At 43.6% G+C, this 19,140-nt stretch overlaps 1 protein-coding gene across 6 annotated transcripts in view; it reads right to left on the bottom strand.

Annotated features, from left to right (window-relative positions):
• EP300 (E1A binding protein p300) overlaps positions 1-19,140 on the bottom strand; it is a 130,863-nt gene that overhangs the window by 78,447 nt on the left and 33,276 nt on the right. For all 6 annotated transcript variants that reach the window (XM_073327139.1, XM_073327141.1, XM_073327148.1 and 3 more), the window contains exon 3: positions 3,268-3,444. In XM_073327139.1, the coding sequence (XP_073183240.1) occupies positions 3,268-3,444 (177 nt within the window). The remainder of the gene's footprint in view (positions 1-3,267; positions 3,445-19,140) is intronic.

Raw genomic sequence — 19,140 nt, 5'->3', positions numbered from 1 at the left:
TCCAATGTGCCAGGGAGTGCTCACTGCTCAACCCCGGCTCTGCCACAGGCCCTAAACCCACTACACCTCTTTCTGCCCCCTCCCCTGAACCTGCAGTTCCCTTCCTCCTCCCTCCCACACCCCTCCCCCCGAGCCTCCTGCACGCCACAAAACACCTGATCAGGAGGTGCGGGGAGGTGCTGATCAGCGGGGTTGCCCGTGGGTGGGAGGAGGTGTGGGGGGCTGCTGATGTATTACTGTGGCTCTTTGGCAATGTACACTGGTAAACTCTGGCTCCTTCTCAGGTTGGCCACCCCTGCACTATATCACTAAGACATCCATGCCATTCACCCTTCCCATTTTTCAAAAGAATCAGACGACACTGCTTCCAGAACTTTTTTCAGTAACTTCAGTCCCTGTATAGGATTCTCCCTTTCCTGTTTTTTAATGAGAAGATTTTTGATTGTATTGCATTTAAATTGTTGTGTAGCACCCCTAGGGCCTCTGCATGAGCACTGTATAAATAAGATCAGCGAAAACTAAATTAAGAGTGCTTTAATATCTCCAATTTAATTCTAGAAAGCTAGTTCGAAGTGGCTTTTGGGCCACAAACATCTGCTAAAACAAAAGTCTAGCTTCTAATGCTTAAGAGGAAGGAGAAATCTTTTCTTTTTAAGGATGAACCTATCAGAAACAAGTATGTTCATAATAGTAAGAAAGGGCTGTCAATTAATCGCAGTTAACTCATGCGGTTAACTCAAAAAATTAATCGTGATTAAAAAATTGCAATTAATTGCACTGTTAAACAATAGAATACCAATGGAAATTTATTAAATATTTTGGATGTTTTCCTACATTTTCAAATATATTGATTTCTATTACAACACAGAATACAAAGTAGACAGTGCTCACTTTATATTATTTTTAATGCAAATATTTGCACTGTAAAAATGATAAACAAAAGCAATAGTATTTTTCAATTCACCTCATTTAAGTACTGTAGTGCAATCTCTTTATAGTGAAAGTAACTTAAAAAAATCTACATTTGTTTTTTTACATAACTGCACTCAAAAACAAAACAATGTAAAACTTTGGAGCCTACAAGTCCACTCACTCCTACTTCTTGTTCAGCCAATCATTAAGACAAACAAGTTTGTTTACATTTACAGGAGATACTGCTGCCTGCTTATTTACAATGCAACCTGAAAGCAAGAACAGGTGTTCACACGGCACTTTTGTAGCCAACACTGCAAGGTATTTACGTGCCAGATACGCTAAACATTTGTATGCCCCTTCATGCTTCAGCCACCATTCCAGAGGACACGCTTCCATGCCGATGATGCTTGTTAAAAAACACAATGCGTTAATTATATTTGTGACTGAACTCTTTGGGGGCAGAATTCTATGTCTCCTGCTCTGTTTTACCCGTATTCTGCCATATATTTCATGTTATAGCAGGCGTTGATGATGACCCACCACATGTTCATTTTAAGAACACTGACAGCAGATTTGACAAAAACGCAAAGAAAGTACCAACATGAGATTTCTAAAGATAGCTACAGCATGTGACCCAAGATTTAAGAATCTGAAGTGCCATCTAAAATCAGAGAGGGACAACCTTTAGAGCATGATTTCAGAACCCTAAAAGAGCAACACTCCGATGCAGAAACGACAGAACCCGAACCACCAAAAAAGAAAATCAACCTTCTGCTGGTGGCATCTGACTCAGATGATGAAAATGAACATGCGTCAGTCTGCTCTGCTTTGGATCGTTATTGAGCAGAACCCATTATCAGCATGGATGCACATTCTTTAGAATGGTGGTTGAAACATGAAGGGACATATGAATCTTTAGCGCATCTGTCACGTAAATATCTTGCAACACCAGCTACAACAGTGCCATACGAACTCCTGTATTTACTTTCAGGTGACACTGTAAACAAGAAGTGGGCAGCATTACTTCCTGCAAATTGTAACCAAATTGTTTGTCTGCGCGATTGGCTGAAGTAGGAATGGAGTGGACCTGTAGGCTTTAAAGTTTTATATTGTTTTATTTTTGAATGCAGTTTTGTTTTGTTTTTTTTACATAATTCTACATTTGTAAGTTCAACTTTCATGATAAAGAGATTGCATGAAAGTACTTTTCATTAGGTGAACTGAAAAATATTTTTTTTTACAGTGCAAATATTTGTAATCAAAAATATAAAGTGAGCACTGTACACTATGTTCTGTGTTATAACTGAAATTAATATTTGAAAATGTAGAAAAGATCCAAAAATATTTAACTAAATGGTATTCTATTATTAACTTCGTGATTAATTTTTTTAATTGCTTGACAGGGCTAGTGTTTATCCTTTTTGATACCCTTTTCCACTACTTTCTACTATGAACATAGGAGGCTGACACAAATCCATTTAAATTATTTTAAAAGTTTTTATAATAATGAAATGCAAAATTAAAGGGCAGTTGGAACCACCAGCTCTTTTTTATGAAAAAAGACGACCCTGTGAATAAGCAACGTGTCTCAAAAATTAAGTGTTCATTTTAATTCTAGCCCTTTTGGACACCCACTTCACTCAAGAACCCCTTTTTTCCTCTGAAAGTTCTGCTTCAACAACAGAAAGGGGTAGCGCCACCACCAACAGTAGCTGCCTGAAAACAGACGCAACAGAACAGCTGCTGCTTCTAAAACATGAGCAAAGCTATTTGGGGCTGGGGCCATCTTTCTGTTATACATTTGTACAGTGTCTTCCACAATGAGACCCTGGGTCCGTGATTGGGGCTCCCAGGTGCTACCACAAAATAGATATTACTACAAGTGGGGAAAACAGAAGGGTTTGTTCCTTCTCTCATGGAAATCTGGTAGTGGACGGATGAAAAGCAGCTCTCCAGACAGAAAGCTGACCTGAGGGAGTACAGTGGAACACACCAGTGAAGGAGGTGGGAGGGAAAAAAATCAGGGCTGGACAGAAGGTAATAAAGCTCATTCTGGGCAAGGACTCACTCCCTCTGCATAGTTACATACCATCACCTCTCCTCCTGACATCCCTTTAGTCTGCCACCATTGGCGGGGGGGGAAGCCACTCACTCTCGGACCTCCTTTCTCGGCTCTATCTTTCACAGCGAGAGCTAGACCCTCCTCCATGCATACCCATGACACAGGGGGACAAAGAGAATGCACACGGTATTTGATAGCTATAAAATCCTAGAGCACCACAAGCAGAATATTGCAAGAGACCCATATTTGAGCTGCTACCATTTGAAAGTGGAACCTATAATTCTACCTACCATGTTAGGCATTCCTGTCCCAGGAACTGGCTTTTTGTCCATTGGAAACTGTGGTAAGCTGTTTGGTAGCCCAGTCTTATTCTGCATCTGGGGACCAAGTCCACTGGCTCCAATCTGCTGCCCAGTGTTCTGGCTGTACGGTGAGCCATAAGGACTGGGATTGCTCATCATTCCCATCTAAGAATTAAGAAGAAATTTAAAAAGTTATACTAGGTTTAGTTAGGAAGATGTGTTTCCATTTAATTTTACTTAGCTTACTATTTCATATGGTATACTACAAGAAGAGACTAAATGGCATATAAAGAACCAGGAACCAAAAGTATTCTGCTACATGAGGCCCTGACACATGCTGCCCGTTCCTCCTCCAAACCACTTTATGTACCTCCATACCTTATCACAGCAAGTCTAACACACTGATTAGGCGGTCTTCTTTAAGAGTTCTGTAGAACTAGTTGACACCTATGCTAATCTAGTTAGAACTGTTGCAATATTTTCAATGTAAAGCATTAGTCCAGCAAGTTGATCACTCAAGGTTAGCTTTCCTTTTATTATTCCTTACTATGGTGCTCATCACTATATAGCGGTAGAGCACTTCACAAATTACTATTGTATCCTTGCATCAGTGTGTGGTAAAAAAGCATCCCCATTTTACAGATGGAGAACTTCGGCATAGAGAGCTTAGGTGATTTGCATATGGTCACACAGGTAGACTGTTCTGCAAACATTGCTAGAGTCTTGCTAGCAATAACCATGTTATATCCAGTTGTAACTAGCACTGGTGGGAGCCCATTGAAGAGAAGGACAAAAGTTTAAACTTACTAAGATCTCATCTATAGTGAAGGGTTGTCTACACAAGAGACTTAGTGAGTGGCAAGCATAGGCGCCCACAGTAACCTCCTGGGTGAACCCTGCTACCACACACTAGAAGCTCTGTAATGCACTTTGACATACTGCTATCAGTATATCAAAGTACACTAAGGAACTTTTAGTGCACGGTAGCAGGGTCCACACCGCCAGCTAGTGCACGGCAGGCCAGTATGCTGTCGCTTTACTTGCTATGCGCCAAGCCTCCATGTAGACTAGCCCTTTGTTTGCTCCAATTACAGCAATCAGTGCTCAGCCGCCTGCATAGCAGCACCAGCATTAGCGATAGCACCTCCGTTCTCATCAGTGGAGCTTAACCCAAAAACTCCTACCCATCTGCTAAAACTTCCACCACCTGCACACCAAACACCTTCTACAGTAGGACTGTGTACTTGTAATACAAAAACCAAGAGGAAGTATAAAAATTCATTAAATATCAGACACACAGGAAATGCCATACCGAATCAGACCTGTGATCCAGGTAGTCCAGTACCCTGTAGTAAGGTAGCCTGTCCCAGATATCTGAGAGGAAGGTGTAGCATGGTACCCTGCAGGCAGTATGAAGTTATGAAATCTACCCACAGGAAGTTTCCTCCTACTCCGCATGAAAATTTGTATCCTTTTCAAAGAAGTTTTTCTAGGTTTTAAAGTCCTTACTCTACCATCACCATGGATGCTCTTGCTATATATCTATCACTGTAGCAGATGCATTACTCATTTATACATTTAATTCAGTAAAATGCTCTGTTTTTAGTGCATCAGAAAGATGCAAGAGAATTTCCAAACTGCTGCACTGGGTATGCCTCAGTATCCAGGACACTTGCTTAAGAATTTAGGTCAACATTCCCATTAAGTATAGAGGACATTGTATGTCCCCCCCCCAACCCTTTCCCTTCCTTCACCCCCTCCAATCTCTTTCCCTACACTGTGAATTCCCTTATATTCCATTCCTCCTTTGGTTTCCTCCTATCCCCACAAATCTCTTATACTTCTCTTTTCTTCTAGCCTCAGACCCATCTATATGGGTTCAGCTCTTGGAGACCTCCATTCCAGTCTGTTCCTCAAAACTCTGCAGTTAATCAAATCCTTTTGTAGGACAGTCATCTAGCTCCACTTTTAAGTTTAACGCACCCTATTTCCTATATATCTGATTTTTTGCATGGACAAACAATTTAAGCCTGAATTTCCTCAGCTTTTCTATAACTGGTTCTGCTTCACACTTCCTCTAACCTTGGTTCATTCTAACACGGTTCATCCTTGTAACTCCAAGAATCCATCTTACCATTTTCATTTTGTAAAATCTCACTTTTTTCTCAGACAATCTGGAAATTGTCCAGCAGGAAGACTAAAAATACAATAAAGGTCAGCACAAAAAGTTCTCACCACTATTCAGGTGAGGTGTTAACATCCTTCCATCCCGTAACACATGGGAAAGAGGATGCTGAAATATGTATCAGAATACTATTATTCTGGACACCTATTTGGAAACTCCATCTTATATACTGGCCTCTGATTAGCAGGTATTTAGTCAATTTAAAGCCATTCAATCTCCTTTGGCTGTTCCGTTTCCCCATTCAATAAAAGAGCTTATTGGCATCTGATAGGTTTGTGTCTCCTCCATTACTATTCTCCAGGCTGTTCTTGGGTCCTCTTCCTAGAGTGAATAACTGCAGAGGCTGCTTCTACTGTTCAGAGCTCTTTCAAGCTGCAGAGTGAAAGCAACTTGCTTCTCAACTTAATTACTGCCCTGAGATTACCTGTGGCTTATCTAAAATCTTCTTTTTTTCAAGTAATAGCTTTCAGTGATCCATTACAGTGGTTCTTCAGCCAGCATGCAATCTCTAGGTCAGAACCAGACTTGTCCATTACTGGCAGAAGGGGAGTGGCTCTCTTACTGAAAAGCCGGCCACTTGAGATAACTTCTACCAGGCAAGATAAGTTCACCCAACTCTGAGAAAAGCCAACCTTATAATACAAAAATCTCACATTAGTTAACAGTTTCACCTACTGCTGTGCATATGATGGATCTTTAAAAATAATGGAATAAAAATTGGTATTCATTTTAAGCCGGAGTGATCCTCTGTCTAGATATAGTGATATTATCTGAAGGACATTTCTAAGTAAGCAGATAAAATTTTCCTATTCACTCAATTAACACCCAAAGATCCCATCGGCTGAGGAATGGATATTTACTTTGTAGAATTTGGTGAAATATGGATGAATGTGGCTATAATGCATTTGATCATAAGCATATGACTTCTGCCCATGACATTACAACAGTATTAAAGAAACATTCTAAGGTTTAACATATTAGTAAAGGTCTTTACCTTTAAGTCTCTGAAGTTCTTCATCTGATCTCCATCTTAATTTTAACAGATGATTTAGGGGCTCTAGTTTAGTTTAATGTAGACTCTGGTAGCCCCATATATGTCCAGCATACACCAAAAATTTTCCTCAGTGTGAAGGTGAGAGACACAAGGATATTTTTTTGATATTTTGGGGGATAAATAGTGGTTCAGTCAGAAACATCTTCTGTTTCATATATACCCAATACCAAGACTAGATCGGGCTCCTGCCTGACACCTATCTGGCAGTTGTGACCACCACCACCAGGAAATCCACCTGGCTGAACTGCAAGTACAAGACCTCTCTCCAGCGTTCAATCAAGTGTACCACAAGTGCAATTGGTAGGAGGTAAGATTCCAGGGTTATGTCTCTAATATATCCTTTTGCAGAGGATGTATTATAGAGCCCAGATGCAAAGACATTCTTCTTGCCAGATGCACAGAGAATACTTGATGAAGTGCAGATGTTGTCTCATACAACATAGCAGCCTTCACATGCCCAAGTTAGGGCTCTCCAAATTAATTCTAGGGCATGATTCACTTTTGACAGCGATAAATAAATTCATGGTCTTTTCACCAGTATCTAAACCTTACCAAAGTCTTAGAACATATTTGACAACTTTTTAAATTGACGTTAGCAGTATGATATCATCCAAGTAGCTCTCTTTAGATACTTGCCAAATACTTTGAAGCTAGCTGACATTTGTCTGGTTTGGGGTGCAGAACGGATGCCTGTCATAATACAAACTATGTGGCGGGAATATGGGGGGGGGGTCACATTAGAAAGAGCCTCCATCTTGGCCCCTAGGTCTCTATCTGACAAAGTAGCAGCGAATCTTCATTTTAGAGGCAAATAGGTCCATTTGCATCTTTCCAAACGGTTAGACAAGTAGCAAAAATATCTAACTGGAAGCTATACTCTGTTGATCTTTTGAGATAGTCTGCTTCTGGTACAAAAAGCATATATGCTCTTTGTTTCAAGGGGGATATATCAAAAAGTGGTTCCTCTCCAGTCAGAAGAGCAGAGAGATACAGAGTGGTCCTGGTTTTTGGTTTTGTTCTTTTTTTCTTAAATAAGCTCATGGTAAGTGTGTTGTCCATTGTCAGTATGTATGTTGGCTATGAATTTAGTGCTTTGAGACCATTAAGGCCTGTCTTGGGATTTGGACAGCTGCTACTGCCTTCTTTGAACCCTGTTCTGTGTATTACATTCATCCAGGAGTAGGTTCCCATACTGCAAGGATGTAGTGATAGTGGGTGTGCGCACGTAAGTTGTGAAGACTGACTTAAACTGGCTATTTTAATATTCCTTTCTGAATATTCTTTCTTCCATCATTTTAGATAACTATGTAAAGACTGCAGGACTAACTTACTGATGGTAGTCAAAATGTAATGTGGAGGAGAAATCTTTGTATCACTCATCCTGAGCCACAGAGTCCCATATAAGCCAGTCACCACAACAGGATTGCCCTGGAAGAGATAATGTGACCACCACCAATGAAGGACCCATCAAACATCTGAAGGGACTGTCAAGTGGTGGTAGATATTCTTATGTAGTAGAGACCCAGTGTAATCAGAAGTTCTGAAGAGGTGAAGATGAAGCACTGTTCATGGAACAGTTTACATAAAAACCACCACCATGCTGACCAGCTCAAGACATTGGTCTGTTCATGTTTGTAGAATGCTTGAGGAACAGCCCGATGAAGACTTGATTTGATAAAGCTTTTCCTTGGGAAATATTAAGAGGCTCAGAGTGGTTATGCAGAAAGCTCATAGGTTTAGAGTTACTGAGATGGGATATGGCAGCTTTGATGGTTCATTGCGAATCCCACACTTTAAAAACAATGAACAGCCTGGAAAGCGTGACCTTGTATGACTGCACCTTCAACATCATATTGTCCAGATAGTGGTAGATCTGAATCCCCTCTTGTCTATGGCTGTCTACCTGAAATAAACTATCTGAACATGAGAGGAGAGGATTCCAAACCAAAGGTCATCACCTGAAAAACTTATCGTTGTTCCCAAATGCAAAACATTAGTTGTTAGCTGGGACACACTGGAAATATAAAGCTCCTTGAGATCTATGGAACATAAATCTCAGAGCTAGTTTTTGGTTTAGAAGATGAGCAGGTCTCTATCCTGGAATCAGTTTTGCACATGGTTACAGATGAACAGGTCCAGAATTTCTATCATCCCAAGGAAAATGGAGTTGAAATCTATTAGAAGTGATACCGGACCAGACTGAAAATAAATTCTTAATCCTTTCTCCCAGGTGAAGACAGGCCCAAGCCAGCAGACCTTCACTGTCTTGCAAAGAATTCTTTCTGGACAACTTCTCTGACTAGTATTGGAGAAGAGGAAGTTACCTTGTGCAGTAATGATGGTTCTCGGAGATGTCTCTCTCTATGGATGCTCAACTGTATCTGCGCCTCTGATGGGAGATTTTAGGTAGCAGTGTCCATTTGGCCCACACATGTGCTCTCCCTCCTTCATGCTCTTCCTAGAGGCTAATTTAGCCCTGTGCGGGCAAACCACCCTCAGTTCCTTCTCTACCGCAGGGCCCCTGGTTGAGAACTCTGAAGTGGAGGAGAGGAAGGTGGGTCATGGAGCACTCATAGGGGTACACATCTCAAGGAACCATAGTTACTGCACAAGGTAAGTAACTTCCTCCTTTTCATGTAGTGTCCCTATGGGTGCCACACAGTAGGTGACTTCACAGCATTCTCCCCCACCATGAAGGGCTGGGGCTTCAGAGTGCAATCTATATTTGATGATACAGTGGAGCTGAAAATGGCATCAGAAGCTGAGTCTCGAGTAATTGCATAGTGTTCTGGGAAAGTATGAGCAGAAGCCCAAGTTTCTACCCTGCATATTTCTGAGATGGGAACATCTTTAATAAATGCAACCAAGGTGGAAAGTGATCTCATGGAGTGTGTGTGAATTTCTGATGGAGGTAGCAGGTTATGGGCATGACAACAATAGTTAATGCAGTTCATGACCCATTTGGAGAGCCTTTGTGCTGATATTGTGGAGCCCTTGGATCTGTCCACAATTGAGAGGAAGAGTTTAGAAGATTCCCTAAAGCCCTCTTGACCTGTCCAAATAAAATGTTATGGCTCTCCTAACATCAAGCATATGTAGTATTGCCTCCCTGTTGTCACAATGAGACTGAGAAAAAGTTGGGGAGATGAATGAGCAGGCTCATGTGGAAGGACAAGGCCACCTTGGGGAGAAACTTTGGGTGAGGCCTCAGAGTGATTTTGTCTTTAAAGAGAACCATGAAGAGCGCGTGCACCATCAACACTTATTTCCCCTATTAGTCATGCTGAGGTGATAGCCACTAGAAATGCTGTCTTCATTGACAGGTGTAGAAGAGAACAAGGTTCAAAGGGTGGTGTAGTTAGGGTCCCATGTTGGAATTGGGCATCTGGTGTGAGGAGGTGGTTTCCCATGCCCTTGAGGAATCTTTGTGTTGATGGATAGGTGAATATCGAATATCCATCCATCCACCCACTGGTGGTATGCTGTCATGGCCATGAGCTGTACTTTGAGTGAGCTAAGGGAGAGACCAACTCCTTTTGACATCTAGTATATAGTCTAGGATCAAAGGGAGGGAGGAAGATGTCTGAGCAACTTGTTTGGAATTGCACTAAATTAAGAATAATTTCCACTTTTGCAGGTAAGTGCAACAAGTCATCAATTTCCTATTGAGTAGTAACACTTTTCACCTCCTCAGAGCAGCAGCTCTTGGTGTGTTGGAACAATGAAGCAGCCAAGCCTGGAGCCAAAGGATCTGTAAATTGGGGCGATGGATGTGTCAGTCATTTTGGGAGAGTAGGTGAGGAACCGGTTGAAGAAGAATTGGAGGACAAGGAGGTATAGGTAGCACACCTGTCTCGGTCAGTTGGTACCATCAATATAATGCTTGCTTTTTCCCCACCTTAATTTTAATAGGACCTTCGATATCAGAGGGAATGAAGAAAAGGCGTATAGCAGTTCTTTGCCCCATTGAAGAAAGCATGCATCATAAAATCATAGAATATCAGGGTTGGAAGGGACCTCAGGAGGTCATCTAGTCCAACCCCCTGCTCAAAGCAGGACCAATCCCCAACTAATCACCCCAGCCAGGACTTTGTCAAGCCTGACCTTAAAAACTTCTAAGGAAGGAGATTCCACCACCTCCCTAGGTAACGCATTCCAGTGTTTCACTACCCTCCTAGTGAAAACGTTTTTCCTAATATCCAACCTAAACCTCCCTCACTGCAACTTGAGACCATTACTCCTTGTTCTGTCATCAGCTCTCACTGAGAACAGTCTAGAGCCATCCTCTTTGGAACCCCCTTTCAGGTAGTTGAAAGCAGCTATCAAATCCCCCCTCATTCTTCCCTTCTGCAGACTAAACAATCCCAGTTCCCTCAGCCTCTCCTCATAACTCATGTGTTCCAGTCGCCTAATCATTTTGTTGCCCTCCGCTGGCCTCTCTCCAATTTATCCACATCTTTCTTGTAGTGTGGGGCTCAAAACTGGACACAGTACTCCAGATGAGGCCTCACCAATGTCGAATAGAGGGGAACGATCACGTCCCTCGATCTGCTGGCAATGCCCCTACTTATACAGCCCAAAATGCCACTGGCCTTCTTGGCAACAACGGCACACTGTTGACGCATATCCAGCTTCTCGTCCACTGTAACCCCTAGGTCCTTTTCTGCAGAACTGCTGCCTAGCCATTCGGTCCCTAGTCTGTAGCGATGCATGAGATTCTTCTGTCCTAAGGGCAGGACTCTGCACTTGTCCTTGTTGAACCTCATCAGATTTCTTTTGGCCCAATCCTCTAATTTGTCTAGGGCCCTCTGTATCCTATCCCTACCCTCCAGTGTATCTACCTCTCCTCCCACTTTAGTGTCATCTGAAAACTTGCTGAGGGTGCAATCTATGCCATCCTCCAGATCATTAATGAAGATACTGAACAAAACCAGCCCGAGGACCAACCCTTGGGGCACTCCACTTGATACAGACTCCCAACTAGACATGGAGCCATTGATCACTACCCACTGAGCCCGACAATCTAGCCAGCTTTCTATCCACCTTATAATCCATTCATCCAGCCCATACTTCTTTAACTTACTGGCAAGAATACTGTGGGAGACCTTGTCAAAAGCTTTGCTAAAGTCAAGGAACAATACGTCCACTGCTTTCCCCTCATCCACAGAGCCAGTTCTCATCACAGAAGGCAATTAGATTAGTCAGGCATGACTTGCCCTTGGTGAATCCATGCTGACTGTTCCTGATCACTTTCCTCTCCTCTAAGTGCTTCAGAATTGATTCCTTGAGGACCTGCTCTATGATTTTTCTAGGGAGTGAGGTGAGGCTGACTGGCCTATAGTTCCCAGGATCCTCCTCCTTCCCTTTTTTAAAGATGGGCACTACATTAGCCTTTTTCCAGTCATCCAGGACCTTCCCCAATCGCCATGAATTTTCAAAGATAATGGCCAATGGCTCTGCAGTCACATCCGCCAACTCCTTTAGCACTCTCGGATGCAGCGTATCCGGCCCCATGGACTTGTGCTCGTCCAGCTTTTCTAAATAGTCCCAAACCACTTCTCTCTTCACAGAGGGCTGGTCACCTTCTCCCCATGCTATGCTGCGCAGTGCAGTAGTCTGGGAGCCGACCTTGTTTGTGAAGACAGAGGCAAAAAAAGCATTGAGTACATTAGCTTTTTCCACATCCTCTGTCACTAGGTTGCCTCCCTCATTCGGTAAAGGGCCCGCACTTTCCTTGACTTTCTTGTTGTTGCTAACGTACCTGAAGATACCCTGCTTGTTACTCTTAACATCTCTTGCTAACTGCACCTCCAGCTGTGATTTGGCCTTCCTGATTTCACTCCTGCGTGCCCGAATAATATTTTTATACTCTTCCCTCGTCATTTGCCCAATCTTCCACTTCTTGTAAGCTTCTTTTTTGTGTTTAAGATCAGCAAGGATTTCACTGTTAAGCCAAGCTGGTCGCCTGCCATATTTACTATTCTTTCTACACTTCGGGAAGGTTTGTCCCTGTAACCTCAATAAGGATTCTTTAAAATACAGCCAGCTCTCCTGGACTCCTTTCCCCCTCATGTTATTCTCCCAGGGGATCCTGCCCATCAGTTCCCTGAGGTTGTCAAAGTCTGCTTTTCTGAAGTCCAGGGTCCATATTCTGCTGCTCTCCTTTCTTCCTTGTGTCAGGATCCTGAACTTGACCATCTCATGGTCACTGCCTCCCAGGTTCCCATCCACTTTTGCTTCCCCTACTAATTCTTCCCGGTTTGTGATCAACCTAGGGACTATTTCCCAAATCTGGCTCTGAAGCACTAGCGGAGACATTTCTTGTTCTAGTAAGTAGCAAACAGGTGTATTGTTGAGGTTCCGCATGACTGAATACATTGTGGAGCACTGTTTGGGTTCATTTCCCATTCATGGTTGGGTGAGAAATTACCCCTGAGACTGACTGCTGTTATATTTTGTACCCCTGGCAGGCAAGCGGCTGATATGAATACACTGTGGTGGATGCACCAATTCCAGAGTTTTAGCACTTCTGTGCAAGGGAGGGTGATCTGGCATCCCTCTGGCAATTTAGGTAAAACATACACGCTATCTTGTCTGTCATGATTTTCGAGTGAGTATCCCTGATGAATGGGAGAAGGTGTTCACAAGCCTACAGTTGATATAGAGTACAGCTTCCATGGGGACCATTTGCCCTGAACTCTGCGATTGTTTAGGTGGGCTCCCCAGCCTATCAGAGAGGCATCTGCTGTTACAATCAGTGCTAGTGGTGGTTGTGTGAATATGATCCCTGTACTTACATTGGATGGGTCTTTCCACCATTTCTGACCCTGGAGGGTATCGACAGCAGCTTGTTTAGCCTGTCCTTGTTTGGATTCTAAGCATATCTGAGCCATGTCTGTAGATACCTCATAAGTAATCGGACGTGAGATGTCAAAAATATGCATGACACCATGTGCCTGAGAAAATGAAGGCAATTTCTGACTGACATTTGTGGGCTGGCCTGAACTGTCTCTAGGAGACTGGTCAGGGTGTTGAATCTGTGCAGCAGTAGGAATGCTCTTGCTTAAACTGCGTTGAGTTCAACCCCTATAAACTCCAAACCCTTTACTGGAGTCAAGGCCAATTTCTGGGTATTGAGTCGTAGACCCAGTTGCACAAAAATGTCCTTTGGGTGGCTCATAGGGAATCTCTGAAGGAACGAGCCTTGAGAAGGCAGTCATCCAGAGACGGGTAGATTACGATATCCAGTGTTCACAGATGCGTTGCTACAACCAAGGACCTTGGAGAATACTTTGGTGCCAGTGAGAGACTGAATGGAAGCACTCTGTACTGGTAGTGGTCCTGCCCAAAGGTAAATTGAAGGACTCTTCTGTGGGACGGTAGGATTGAGATGTAGAAATAGGCATACTGTACGTCAAGGGCAGAGAACCAATCTCCCTGCTCTAGAGATGGAATAATTGCTGCTAGTGTGATCATCTTGAATCTTTGTGCCTTCACATATCTATTTAGTGCTCTTTGATCTAATGTGGGTCTCCAACCTCCTTTTCTCTAGGGGATCAGGAAATATTTGGAATAAAAGCCTTTGCCTTGGAGGTGAACAGGGTCTGGGGTTTTATGGCCCCTAGGTACAGATCACCTGCTATTTCCTGGCATAACAGTCTCTTGTGATAAAGTATCCCTTAGAAATGGTCTCCAAGACTCATTTGTCAGAAGTGATGTTTTCCCAATGCTGGAGGAAGAAAGCTAGGCAATAGCCAAAGGGATGTGGAAGGGTCTGTGTGTTGCAGCTGTTATAAGGAGTGCTTGCTCAGGGTCTTGAGCAAGGCTTCAAAATTGGTGCTTTGAGGTTGAAGGCTGAGATGTTGAAGATTGGGAGGCTGCCTGTTTCCACTTCTGCATTCTAGGTCTTTCATTGTGGTTTTTAGTCTCGGGGAGAGGTGGGGGTGGAGAGACTCTGCAAGATGGTTGTAAACTAATGAGTACATTCCTAGAGTATGCAGAGTAGCTCTGGAATCCTTTAAAGGGTGATGCTGTACATCAGTCTCGTCAGTGAAGAGTCTGGAGCCCTCAAAAGGGAAGTCCTCAGTCATCGTCAGTACTTCCTTAGGCAGCCCTGAGAGGTGTAACCATGAAGCCCACCTCATTACCACTGCCATCAAAACTGAGCAGGCTGTTGTCTGTAGCTCTGTTCTCACTACCAGCTGGCCCTCATGGATGACTGCTTGAAACTGTTCTAGTTGTGTTTCTGGCAAGTGGTCAATAAAGGCACTGAGTTTTCCATAATTTATGTGTTCATACTTCACCATTAAGACTTAATAGCTTGAAATCCTGAATTGCAGAGTTACTGAGGAGTATGTTTTCCTTCCAAATAAGTCCAGCCTTTTCCAGGCTCTATCATAAGGGTTTGATTTAGCATAGTGGTGCTTTCCTTGCAAATTAACAACATCCATGACAATAAAGTTAAACTGAGGATGCATAAAAAGAGTGTGCCTCTTTGGGGGGAGGGACGGGGGGGGACACAGTACTTCTCGGTCGTTTTACATGTCAGTGCAATGAAGGCTCTTGTCTGCCAGATGATCCTGACAGGATCTAAAAGCTGCTCATTGACTGGGAGGACAATTCTTGAAGAGGAGGTGGTGTGTAATATGTCCAGGAATTTGTGGTGGGTATCTTTCACTTCAAGGGAGATTTTCAGTGCACCACTCAGAGCACTCAGAGAACAAGGTGAGCAAGAGTGTGAATCATCTCATACAAAATATTTGTGTTGCACATTGCAAGGAAGACAAGTCCTAGGGCAGTCGAAAAAGTTAATATTCTCCTTCAGAACAGTACCTAGTTTTTATCCCTAATCAACCAAGAATCCTGGAATAGGATGACCATGAGCTTGAATTTGTAATTCCTCATATCAAGTTCACAGAAAAAGGACTCTTCCAAACAGCATTCATACCTCCTAGATAACTAACTTTAGGCACTCACACTGCATCACAGTGCTTTAATGGCAAAACAAAAACTTTTAACCAAAACTTAAGATTCCCTCAGATCGAAGCCTGGATCTCACCAGTCTCGAGAAGCCCTAGAAACACAGCACATGTACACTCTGGCACCCAGGACAACCATGAAGAATTAGCAATCCATACTTGAAGGCCACATGCAATCTTTCAATCCAGAACATCTCTAGTATTTTACATTTAAATTAGAACAGTGGATTTGATATAGGAAACACAAAAAGGATTGATCATGGGAGCCAACAGCTTCCCGTATACATAGCCAGCATGTGCTGTCTTAAAGCAGTTTTGGAGTGATCTAGCATTCATCCAGCACCTATAAAAAATTACCAAACCAGAATTAGACAGAAAATTTCACCATCATTGCAGCCTAAAAAACAAAAACAAAACCAACCACACACAGGCTGGCATCTTCACCTTGAGAACATCAGCTACAAACCTCACCAAAAATATTCCAGTTTCCCCTGCATTACTGGACTGAAACTGGGGCTTTGCATTGGAGCTGTTTTCATCATGGTCCCCACTGCTTATTCGTTTGAGAGGCAGGAGGAATTCACCTTCAAGATAGCTGCAGTCTTTTAGAGCAGCAGTTCTCTAGCAACTCTACACAGCGGTTGATAGTGACCTTTGGAAAGGTTGTAGACAATTATTTCCTCTAATTTTCACTAAACTGTTTGAGATTAAGTTTAAAAATCAATCAATGAATGCAATTTTACATTCTCTCCCTCTCACTGAATTCCTCTCCTAATTCCTACTAAACCTTCATTCTCTCATTCCCACACTTTCCATATTCATGCCATAGCCCACAATAATATTTTCCTCTCCTTTCACTTTCCTCCCCCATTCTTCCATTTCATAAGAACATAAGAACAGCAATAGCAAGTCAGACCAAAGGTCCATCTAGCCCAGTATCCTATCTTCCGACAGCGGCCAATGCCAGGTGCCCCAGAGGTAACAAACAGGTAATCATCAAGTGATCCATTCCCTGTCGCCCATTCCCAGCTTCTGGCAAACAGAGGCTAGGGATATCATCCCTGCCCATCCTGACTAATAGCCAGTGATGGACCTATCCTCCAAGAACTTATCTAGTTCTTTTTTGAACCCTGCTATAGTCTTGGCCTTCACAACAGCCTCTGGCAAAGAGTTCCACAGGTTAACTGTGCATTGTGTGAAGAAATACTTGCTTTTGTTTTAAACCTGCTGCCTATTAATTCCATTTGGTGACCCCTAGTTCTTGTGTTATGAGAAGGAGTAAATCACACTTGATCTCACACACCCTCTTTCTCACTTTCACTGTGTGAGAAAAGTTACATGTACAGGGAAACCAGGGGAGAGAGTCCATGTGATGAGAAGAATGAGACATAGTAAGAGGTAAAGCGAAGAGGAGGAAGGGGAGAAGATATAATAAAAGTGATTTATGGAATGAATGAGGAAGAAAAATGTGGAAGTGAATGAAGTAGACTGAATGAGGAAAACGGATACAGTAAAAGAGGGATAGGGAGAAAATGAAGTCACAGGTTTTAAAGTTAAGCTCAGGTAGTCATTGAAGAGGAACAGATAAGGGGGAGAGAAATAAACAGAGTTGCTTTCCCTCCCTGCCCCAAGATGCAAGCAGCAGCAAGGTGCCACCAGGATTGGGAGAGGAGGTGAAGACTCTGGAGTCCTTTCTTCTCAGCCAGGAGTAGCAGTGGCACAGGAAAAGCATCCCCTCTCCTTCTCAGGAAAAGACAGCAGCGAAAAGTCTGCTTTGGCAGATGCAACAATAGTTGCTGGGAGCAGACAGGGAGCTCCAACACTACCACTTCACACTGGGAAGCAGATGCCTCTTAAAATAGGAATCTTTCATGTGCAGCAGGCACTACTGAGTGCCTTGTGGTTACCAGTAGTGTGGCTGCTCATGAAAGTTAAGTAGAAGCAGGGTTAGAGATTAAGAGGCTCCTTAGGTTGTAAACTCCTTAGAATATGGACCAGCCTTCTGAAACGTTTGCACATAGTAGGCACTACCATAATCGAGAAACCGCACTACATTGTTCTTGTTTCTAGTTACTTCTCTAGCTAGCCAAGCTCTTCAATGGAAGACTAGTGAGGAGGAGTAGACTCCCTTCAGACTTGAGAGCGAGGGACTACTACCCTCCCTTTGGTGGGCAGAGCCAGACGTGCCCCACCCCCACTCGCCAGACAGGCAGGACAGGAAGTATAAAGGGAGGGACCTGCAGCTCAGTTGAGCAGGAGCCTCGGAAGGAGCCACAGACGAGCCCATGCAGTGCAGCACTCTACCTCCAGAGGAGACAGACCCTGGAGAGGAGTTGCCGGGACTGCCATCCACAACAGACCCTAAGGAAACAGAGGACGCTTGGACTACATAACCCCGTCTCCAGACTAGTTGGAAGTCAACCAGGGAAACCAGACTTTAGTCCACTTTTGTAGCTGGAGCAGGGGTCAGCATGTTGCAGCCTGAATCCCTGCTGACCCAGTGGCGGAACAGTCCGCCACTGTTTTGGCCCTAGGCTGGGATCTGGTGTAGTTGGATGGCCTGGGGTCCTCCTACCCCCCCTTACTACCAACCCCAACCCTGGGGTGGCAGCCTTTGCACCCATAGGCCAGAAGGCCTGTGCTTGGCTTGTGGCTTGCCCCCATCAGGAGACAGTGAGCTTTAGACTGTGTGTGGGCTGCCTACCTTAGCCAGGAGGCTTAGGCAAACGCCTGTCCCCTGCTCTGCCCCGCCCAAAGAGCCAGAGCTTTAGACTGTTAGTTACTGCTAGACCCAGCTAGGAGGCTGTGGGCTAAAGACTGCTTATTATTCTGCCCCACCCAAGGGAACTAGAGCACCAAACTTTTACTTGTTGTTTGTCTCTGCTAAGCAGCTACAGAGCTATAGAATTCTTACTGCTCAGCCCTGCCAGCAGGACCCAAGCCCGAGTGCTGTTACCTGACACAGCAAGGCGGAGTGGTCTCCCTCCCAACTTGAGAGCAAGGGACCACTTCAAACAATCCACAAACCTAGCTGAAAATGAGGACTACCACAGCTACCTCCTACCAGCTGTCACTGCTGTAGTCACAGAAAACGTAGACATCAGCCAGCCAGCAAGGAAAGAAGGAAGCATGGACAGGGAAAGGAGCCGTCTACCCTCACGTTTTTCTTAATTTCCCACCACTGTACTAACATCAAAAGCACTTCCATCAGTGGTAGCTATAGTAGATGCCCTAGTACACTCGCATATTGGTGAACTTCTGTGGCCATTTATTCATGAGTAAGGTAAAGTTTTGTCACAAGCCCTGGCGGCTGACCACTGGCCCACTGCTCAAGCCCCACCAGCCATCACTCTGGCAGGGGTTGAAGCTAAAGAAGTCACGGAGGTCCATTAAAGGGAGGGAATCCGTGACCGCCGTGACAAAATTATATCCTTATTAATAATGGATGAATTATACCAAGGAAAACTAATTCTGTAAACAAATGCTGAATGACAACTTTTATATTTAAAGAAAACAGGTAACTAAGTCTGTTATGCTGAAAGACCAATACAAAATATGAGTAGACCCAACCAGCAAGTATCAATGGCAAAACTCTGATGAGATGTTTAGCCTTACTCTTTATTCTGGGCTGCTGACCTTGGACA

The sequence above is a fragment of the Lepidochelys kempii genome, chromosome 1 (genome assembly GCF_965140265.1).
Source record: "Lepidochelys kempii isolate rLepKem1 chromosome 1, rLepKem1.hap2, whole genome shotgun sequence".
NCBI lineage: Eukaryota > Metazoa > Chordata > Testudines > Cheloniidae > Lepidochelys > Lepidochelys kempii.
Note: the sequence above shows the minus strand (reverse complement) of the source record. Positions and strands in the feature narration are given on the sequence as shown.